Source organism: Adiantum capillus-veneris, chromosome 27, assembly GCF_014529385.1.
Source record: "Adiantum capillus-veneris isolate H3 chromosome 27, ASM1452938v2, whole genome shotgun sequence".
Lineage (NCBI taxonomy): Eukaryota > Viridiplantae > Streptophyta > Polypodiopsida > Polypodiales > Pteridaceae > Adiantum > Adiantum capillus-veneris.
In genome coordinates, this window is record NC_140957.1 from 28,107,471 (window position 1) to 28,117,245 (window position 9,775).

The window sequence follows — 9,775 nt, forward strand, 5'->3', positions numbered from 1 at the left end:
GGACCCCTTGGGAGACTGCCCAATAGTCTTCTAGGACACTTAATTCTTATTGGTTTCTTTTATTAAATGTTTTTAAATTAATTAAACTAGATTTACTCTAGCTTAATTCTCATTGGTCCACTTCAAGGGTCTTCCAATAGGAATTGGGCACACCTTGTGGGCATCTGGCCTAGGGAGCTGACATGTGTCCCTCATTCCCTTTGTGTAAAGGGAGCCTGTGTGTGTGTGTGTGTGGCTTTCTCTCTCATCCCCTAGCTTTGGGGCTCTCCCCCTCCCATGTAGGGATATGCAAAGACTTTTAGGGCACACACTAAGCATCCAATTTTCCCTAGGGTTGACCTTTGGACACAACCTTTGAATTTTGGAACCTTAGCATTTTGGAAGTCTTAATGGGCTGAACCTTAGGGTCTTTTTGGCCCATTGTTTCACATGGCTCTTTTGCAGATGGCCCCCCCTTTGGATCCCTATTTTCCCTCCTTTGGATCCCTACTGTGGCCGGTCTGCTAACTTAACCAATATTCTAGCTTTTTCTCCCTTGGCACTTCCCCACATTAAATGATCAGTTTAATATGAGAAAATCATTTAGGAGAATTAGATATTGATTATTATGACATTTGTTCACCAGCAAGACACCACATGTGTGCACTAGCCATTTTTCTACTTTAGTTCTTCCCATCGGTATTACTTTTTCAAAATATTCTAATTTCTATATGGCTAATGAGCAAGCATGAGTTTGATGGCTAATTTTGAGGCTTCTTATCAGCATCATTACAAGACGACACTAGGAATGTGCAGTTTGCAATTAGCTTTGATCATATGTAGGATCATGTTTGGCTACTCAAACGTAAAGTTAATGGGCAGTTGTAAGGGCTCCAAGTTTTAAGTAGAGAGATGTAAGTGCAATTCCGATGCAGTCATGATTGGGCACATTGTAACATCCATCAGATTAATATGGAGTTAATAAGTTATAGGAATCCCGCTAAGTTAAGCAAAGGCACTCCACAACATGCTCTTCTTCTTTATAAAGAACAATATCATTTTGGGATTTACTTCGCGAATGGAGAGTAAATGTACCCATGGATTTAGGCATAGGGTGCCAACCTTTTGTTACATGTCACATGAAAGTTCAAATGCTCATCACTCATTTGACTAATTTGCATTAGTCAGAAGCATTCCAGTATTTGAAAGGAATTGCTTAAGAAGACGAGCGATAAATTTGCTCAGTTAGAGCATCTCGCTTGAGGTAGGCTCTAATATTAGTATGAGCTCCAAGTAAAGGTTCCTTTTGGCCAAAGGAATAGTCTCTTAGGAGGAGGTTTGGTTTAAATCATTCAGTTTGGTTTTTGCTATGAAAATAGTTCCACATATGAGTACCTAATTTGGTAATTATTGAAGTGGATCAATTGACCTTATGCAAGTTTAGATTAGGAAAACATTGATATTCTTACAAAGAGTTATCTCATTGATGTTTTCAAGGATGAAAGCTCTCCTTCAAAGCGGGAGTAATGTCAGGACAAGGATAGGAACAGGGGGGAATGAACTCTAGGCAAAGTCGGCTACGGGCTCAAGTGGCTCCGTGCAAGCAAGGAGTAAATCACTGCTAGAAAGCTAAGTCTCAAACAAAATTGCACAACTACAAAAATATATGGGAGGGGTACCACCACTAGTTTTGCACATCCAATGAATATCAAGGAATTTATGGTGGTATCTAAGAATTAAAAAAATCACAAGCTTGCTTTACTAAGTGTGGTCATAGGCATCGTGGGTGCCCATATAATGATCCACATTGTCCAAGATTGTCAAGCTTACTTCTTTCAAGAACTAAGACATAGAGATTCGATGTTTGAGCTTTTATTGAAATCTACTTCTCAAATGTTTTAACAAGAGTACCCAAAGAGCCTTCATGATGTAACCCCAAGGTTGAGCATAGCTTAGTTGGTTGAGCCTTCGTGATGTAACCCCAAGTTTGCGCAAATTAGAGCATCTCGCTTGAGGTAGGATTTAATATTAGTATGAGCTCCAAGTAAAGGTTCCTATTGGCCAAAAGAATAATCTCTTGGTTTAGTATTTGCTATGAAAATAGTTCTCAAATGTTTTAACAAGAGTACCCAAAGGGCATAGCTCAGTTGGTTGAGCCTTCATGATGTAACTCGAAGTTTGAGAGTTTGAGCTATGTTCAATGGGTGTTACCACCTTTTCCACTGGGGGAGTTGGTGAGTGTGATGTGTATAGCAAGTCCATTTGAAAATACATAGGAACGTATAAAGTTCTCCCTATTACCCTGTTTGGAAAGAGCATCATGTCATTAATTTTCAATAGTCTAATTCTCTATTCTAGAGAAGATGATTTGAAAAGCATCATTGTGTTTTGAAAGCAAATTTCTATGCATTTATGTTTTGGGCTTTCAATGTGTTTGTTTATATTTTGATGGTCATGCATGGCATAAAGTGGCCTTGCCTGGTAATAGAATTAAAGTCGCATGCCAAGATGTGAAGTTCCTAACAGGGGTCAAATTAAGTAACAAAAAGGACATACTACAAGGCCTGGATAAATTTAAGGCAAGCTTTTTATTATCAACTCTACAATTCACACTATACATGAGCATTGATGCACAATATTCTTCTTCCCAGGCTTGCATCGACCGGCGTCTATTGAGCCGACAACTTTAGTGATGTTGGTCAAGCATCTGACCAACTTGGATTTTCAATTTAAAAGTTGGGCATTACAATCATAAATCTTAAAGATTTGCCCCAAGGACAATGGTTGGGAAAAGCCTTTATTACCCAAGAAGCGTAGCTTAGTTGGTGAGACCTTTGTGATGTAACCCAAGGTTGCGGGTTCGAGGCTCACGGGTTGCGTTCTCTTGGGTGTATTCTCTCCCCTATTGGGGGGGTGGTTCCCACAGTTGCCCTTCAAGGGTGTAATGTACAGCAATGTACATTTGTAAATACATGATATGTGTATAGTTTCTCCCTACTACCCTCCTAGGGCTGATGGTGGAAAAAAAAAAAGCCTTTATCTGGAGTGGTATGTGATTGGTATTTGCTTGTCCTCTCCAAGGCTAGTTAACAAGCACCTGATATTCAAAAGAGGAAGCACCCCCCTGCAATCTAGCCTTGACTTGAACTTGGTTTCACTCAACATGGTAACTGTGTGTGTGTGTGTGTGTGTGTGTGTGTGTGTGTGTGTGTGTGTGAGAGAGAGAGAGAGAGAGAGAGAGAGAGAGGGAGAGAGAGAGAGAGAGAGAGAGGGGGGGGGGGGGGGGGGCGGACGGATGAGAATGCCAGTTAAAGGACTGATTAGAACATCAAGTACAAGAAATTTTCCAGTGTGATCTTGATTGTGTGTGTGTGTGTGTGTGTGTGTGTGTGAGAGAGAGAGGGGGGGGGGGGGAAGGGGGGCATGAGAATGCCAGTTAAAGGACTGATTAGAACATCAAGTACAAGGAATTTGCCAGTGTGATCTTGATTTACAAATGTATGTGTTGTGATGTAAAGTCAGTTCTACAGGTCCTCTTTTAAAACTGTGGATCTATACCATGAGGATATCCCCGCCACACTGAATCAAAGAAGGTAACAAGAGATTTCTTCTTCTGATGCCCTCAGTCATCTTTGTTGTAAAAGGACTTCACCTACGCCAAAACCCCTCCAAATCTATCAATCAAGATTTGTAAGATAAACTGCCCTTGAAGGATTTCACCTACACCAAAATCCCTTCCGATCTATATCAATCACGATTTGTAAGATAAACTATGGTACAAAAGTTTATAGCTGTTCCTGTCTTTGTTGTGATGGTTTCTTGAGGATACTGATGCTCGCAACCATCGCTAGAAATCCAATGCAACTTCACGATGGCGACTCAGATCGCTCAAGTAGCTAGCTGAGCTATATTCCTCACTAGAATCCCTGTGACTATGAGAAAGTTGTAAGCTATAGGAGTCGCAATTCTCTCCAGTAAGAATCTCCAATACCTGTTCCAGAAGTGAGAGCATTAAGATAATGCATACCCCCTGGCATGGCCATCACAATTTGAAGTCGTTTACACTGAAAAACATGCACAGACACCCACCCACACACCACATTTTGTCTGACTTTCACAAGCACTGCCTCTTGCAAAGTTGAGCACACAATGTCCAGTATTTCAAGACACCCACAAAAAAGCAGCATTGCAACACCTCATATCCAAAAACATGAACATGCAACCTAATATCCCAAATGCATACTCATATCACAACATCATGACCATAACATTGCATTTGCCCCATCTACGTGGAGATTAAGCATGTTACACATGTGCATGCTACTAGGGCTCAAGGAAATTACAGATCCTCAGATTGTGAAACAACCGAAATCTCACCTGTCCCATAAATGGTCGACAGCTAGGTGATGCTTGAACACATAATCTAGCTGCTTTGGCCAAGCTCTGCATTTCTTCTGGATCATATTCTTCTGCTAGCCTTGGGTCTGCAAGTTCCTCAATTTTTGAGGAATCTAGCAAAGGTTTTGCCTGCAGGGCATGACACACAAGAGTATAAGGACATCATTGTGACAAAAAGTGAGCCCTTCCCTGTCACTACACAGCAATAAGAAATGGGATTGGAAGATGAAACAAGCTCCCATTTTGGCATTTCTCTAACTGATTATACCCACTTCTTGCAATTATGAAAAGGAATATCTTCGAGTTGCAGCAGGAAAAGGGCTTACCCACATGACAAGGCTCTGTTGAGATTTGTTTATCGGTTGCTGCCCAGTCAGCAACTCCAACAGCAAAACACCAAAGGCAAACACATCCGTCTTTTCATTTATGACACCGTGCATGAAGTACTCCGGGGCCAGATAACTACATAAGCAAATCAATGAACTCTGCATAACTCATCAAAATAGAAAACGTTTTGTATCCTAGAGTCCAGTGCTTAGGACATTCAAATGAGTAAGTTATGGCAGCAGAGATGTGTGTCAGCATGCCCGCCTTTGTGAGGAGTGGTGCAAATTTAATGACATATTCTATGATATTCTAACATAATGACACGATATGAGCTTACCCAAATGTTCCCTCAACAGGGAAAACACTCAACTGAGTCCACTGGTCAGGTAGCCATTTAGCCAGTCCAAAATCTGAAATCTACATAAGAAGGAGCTTAACATCAAAAGTACACAGCATCATTTCCCCCATAAAGGAAGAACATCCGCAAGCAGGGACAGCCTTGACTCTATGAGTGGAAGCTTGACTACCTGTGGCTCAAATTCAGGACCCAACAGGATGTTGGATGCCTTGATGTCTCTATGGATGATGCGGCGAGGGCAGGCAGTGTGAAGGTAGTGAAGCCCACGAGCTGTGCCAACAGCCACTCTGTACCTTTTTGACCAATTCAGCATAGGAGCATTCACACCTAAACTTCACATTCAGCATATATCCATGCTAAGGACATGGCTCCCATGAGGTGAGAACAACAGGAAATTGTTTACTTCATACCAAAACGACATACCATGTAGCAATGTTGCAAGGCTTCCATGTATTGAGAAGTTGAATATAAGATGTAGTCCCTGCTCCACACAAAATCCAACTAGGGGAATTGCATTAGGATGAGATACATGGCCAATAATACCAAGCTCCGTCAAGAAGTCTTTCTCTTTTCTCTCTTCTGAGCCACATTTTGTTAGCCTTTTGATTGCAACAAGCTGGCCGTCTCTTAGGGTCCCTTTGTAGACATCAGAATGACCCCCCCTTCCAACCATGTTACCTGCAAGCATTAATGAACTAAACATCAGAGCCTTGAGGCATCCAGAACGGCACCGATATAAAGGCTAGGGTACCTCTGCCATAAACAATAAAGACTCAACCTGGGCTGAAATCATTAGTTGCTGCAGCAAGCTCTTCATACAAAAAGCATCTCCAATTGGGTGACGTATCCGGTGTCGGTGTAAAAGGGTCATGGCTCATGCTTTCTGTGCTCCGAAGTGTGTTGATGTAAGTTTTGAAAGAGCCTTTCACTGAAATGCAGTCCACCGGACCTGGAAGCTTTTTCAGACAGCTAGAAGCAGGAGGGAAGCTCGACAAAGCGGGTAGGGAGCTATTCCTTCTCAGCTTTGAGAATGTATATGACATATTTTGAGAAGTAATTTCCTCATCATCATTATCCGGAGACTCACATGACAAGATGCCTTTTCTTGATAAGGAATGAGTTAAGCTGCTACTACTGCTTGGTGAAGCTGAGCTTATGTTTGACTCCGACGAGAGGCCAGGGGCTTCAAAAACTGTTCTTGGAGAACCTTGAGCTTGATCTGGCCATATTTTGTTACCTGTGGAGACGCTATGATCTAGATCATTAGAAGTTTCCTTCTCACGAGCCCTTGACATGCTTAGTTCACAAAAAGGGTGCCTCTGCAATGGTCTGTGTAAGCTCTTGCTTCTCAAGATCGGCGATTTATTTGAGGCTGTAGGACAAGCAATGCACAATTAACCCTCAGCAATGTTTATGGCATATGCAGAGAATGTCTACACTCAAACAAGTTACTGGCGCTTTCTCTCTGACCCAACACCTCAAGCTTTCACATTTTAATCTTAACTTGAGAGATTTCACTTTGCTAATTGAAACCCACATGGCCAAGCTTAATGTTGTATACATCCGTACCTGCAGAAGACATCGCCACGGTATCCTTGGCCCCTTGCACAAAATTCTGTTCATAAAAGAGAATTTTATAGTCTTTCACTATCACAATAGAGCATCCTAGATGCATGCATTGCACCAGCAAGCGACCGGTCTTTTGGATATTCCTGCAATGACAAAGGCCCTCTCATACAGCTCCAACCAGAGAGTGGGAATTGTAACCCTCCATTGCCTTACCGTAGTTCATGACGGCTTGCTGGGCTTACCACAACCATTGTAGCAAGCAAAGATGAAGCCTCTTTGATAAGCTGCAGCTCCTCATTCCCAGCTCCGGCGAACTTGGTAACCAGAACCACCTGCAATGATGCAAACGCAACCTTACTGCCATTGAACTTACCCACTGGCCATTTCAAGTTTGCAGCATTGGCTCTCTCACCTGTTTGAGCTCACAAAGATCTTTCAATACATTGAGCTGGGAATCTGCAGCCTTATTGTCTTCAATGGACTTATTGCTTGAATTCTTAGCCCCTGCATGAATAGGAGACAGAATCATTATAATCTGATTGCAATGGAAATCTTTACAAGTGGCAGGCTTCAGCATGAAAGGAGTAGCACAATAGGAATATTGCCATTTGATATACAACTAAAAAATATTTATTTATAGCAATTTTGTGAGGTCACTCCTGCACACTGCAATGTGCACAACACAAATACATTAAATTAATTTTTGCAGTTTCATGTCCAAAACAGTGTTTGCACCTTGCATACACAAGACCCCCTCACCGCCCATTTCCTTCTATACTTTGCAAGCATCATAATATGCCAGTGGAGCATTCATTCCTTAGCTCCACTGGCATATGCAAGACAGTTTTATGCAAAAAGCTTTGGTGTCAGCGAACATCACCTTCCTAGGACCATACCCACTTTTCAGCCTCTCTGAAAATGTCGATTGAAAAAATGCTCTTTTCCATCTCATTGAAAAAAGAAACACAAGGAAGGAAAGCAAGGACACATACTTCATAATAAAGTCTTCACAAAGAAAATCCTACCTGTATGGCTATGGTGGAAGGCAATCACAGTATCTCCAGGTCTCGCAGCAACAATGATTGCCCATGAGAGAAGCTTGAACCTTTCCTTATCGCACCGCAATCCAACAAGAATAATCTCCGAAAACTGACCTTTGTTATGCCCATGGCGCACCTGTAGAAACTGATTCTGATTTTCCCAATGCTGCACTCTCTTGCATGGAGACCTCTGCGACCTCGACTTGCAGAGCATCTTTCTCCTGATAAGTATGAATGAGAGAGATGCTACATACTCTTGTTACATTTGCACATCACATGGAGCCTTAGCATGGCACGTTGTAATGCTGTAGGTTCACCTCTATGCGCATGCATGCCTAAACATTTTCCTCGACTGTCTGTTTCATCGCACACGTTCTTCCAGATTGTTTAGAATGAGAAAGCCCAACACAGAGCTCTCCCTCGCTCCCTCTCTCTCTCTCTCTCTCACACACAAAGACACCTTTATGGCGACGGCTAACAGCAGAAGATTGTGGGCGAACCGGCCAACAGGACGTTACGAGAGAGGAGAGAGAATGAGGATCTGTGGCAATGAAGATGCTGGGTGGCAGAGAAGAGAGAGAAGGAATCTGTGCGTGCATCTGTTACGTGCGTCTCACAGAAATTCAAAATGCGGCGCCCACGAAGCAGCAGCATGACTGAGTAACCAGACATTTTGACCCCTTCTTTCAAAAATTGCCTCCAACGGACACATTCTAATTTCTCGGGAGACATAATACCTAACTAGTGTGGCCGTCTCTCCCTCTTTTGTGTGCGGTGTCGCAGGGTGCGCAGGGTGCAACTGCAGGGCACACCACCGGGAGCTATCGGACAAAGGTATGGCACGGCTCCGGGTCAGAGAGGATCTAGGGCCCAAATTTGGGGGGCAAGGCGGCTTTAATCTCCGCCATCGGATCACACATTGAACTAGGGGTGAACTAGGGCTGGGTGAACTGAGGGTGAACTAGGGGTGGGTGAACTGGGGGTGAACTAGGGGCGCCTAAACTAGGATATGATCATGTGCCATGCCAACATGGACAATGACGCGCGCTAGCATGGTGGTAGGGCATTCGTGTGGCAACCGAGACGTCCCAAGTTCGACCCACACCCCGCGAGGCGGGTGAACAAGGAGTGAACTCGGGGCGCCATTTTTGCCCCGAGTTCACCCCTAGTTCACCCCCAATTCACTACGTGATCCGACGGCTGAGATTAAAGCCGCCTCGCGTCGCCAAATTCAGGCCTTAGATCCCCCCTGGATAGAGCCGTGCCATATAGTGACGAGGGGTGCTGATGCGTGGACAGGGAAGGGGATATAGATGCTTGGGGAAAAACGTCATCCTAAAAGGTTGTGATCGATCCCTGTGCTCCAACAACAAGTATCTAATCTATTCATGCCCGTCAGTTTTGGGGATGGGCGGACATGCATTACACACCAGCTTCATCATATATTTGAAAAGCTTGTCAAATTCTACCACCAACGTGTAGCATATTGGTTTGGCGACTGAATCTTTGCTGAGATGGCAAAAGCCCAACCCCCACCCGAGCTTGGGCCGGGGATAGAGGGTACCCGAGAATTTGTCCTCTGTCCATTTTGCACAGTGAATCAAAGACTGCCGCTTGTGCCCAACCTTGGGTAGGCCGTGTGTAAAGAGCCTATATCTATACTATCTATAATGGGGGGAGAGATTCCGACCTCCTCAGACACGGACGTAATTTTTTAGCGACGAGAACTTTTTTGAAATCCAATGAGAAAATTTCAAAAAGATTCTCTCTCTCTCTCTCTCTCTCTCTCTCTCTCTCTCTCTCTCTCTCTCTCTCTCTCTTTTTATTCTCAGGTGTGTGTGTGATGTGTCGGTGGGTGTATGTGTGCTAAAAAAAAGAGGAAAACGGTATAACCTTTCTATCACCCAAGTAGATTGATTATGCCATTTCCCTCTTGAATAACCGGTCTAGAGTTCAACTCTCCTCATCGGATAGATCTTTAATGTCTCTTGTGATAGTTTCCTACGACGTTAAAATTTTCCTCTCTCTCTCTCTCTCTCTCTCTCTCTCTCTCTCATGTCATGACATACGTCGAGCAACAAGCTTAGCCACCAATCGGACAACA

At 43.4% G+C, this 9,775-nt stretch overlaps 1 protein-coding gene across 1 annotated transcript; it reads right to left on the bottom strand.

Annotated features, from left to right (window-relative positions):
• Positions 1 to 3,409: 3,409 nt before the first annotated feature.
• On the bottom strand, positions 3,410 to 8,370 carry LOC147421690 (receptor-like cytosolic serine/threonine-protein kinase RBK2). Its single transcript, XM_086503409.1, has 11 exons — positions 7,657 to 8,370; positions 7,044 to 7,135; positions 6,845 to 6,963; positions 6,632 to 6,774; positions 5,841 to 6,434; positions 5,486 to 5,740; positions 5,232 to 5,389; positions 5,042 to 5,121; positions 4,704 to 4,839; positions 4,357 to 4,506; positions 3,410 to 3,970 (listed from the first exon to the last, which is right to left on the bottom strand). The coding sequence occupies exons 1-11, from the start codon at positions 7,883 to 7,885 to the stop codon at positions 3,827 to 3,829; spliced, it is 2,100 nt and encodes a 699-aa protein (XP_086359535.1). The 5' UTR covers positions 7,886 to 8,370; the 3' UTR covers positions 3,410 to 3,826.
• Between the last annotated feature and the right edge of the window lie 1,405 nt (positions 8,371 to 9,775).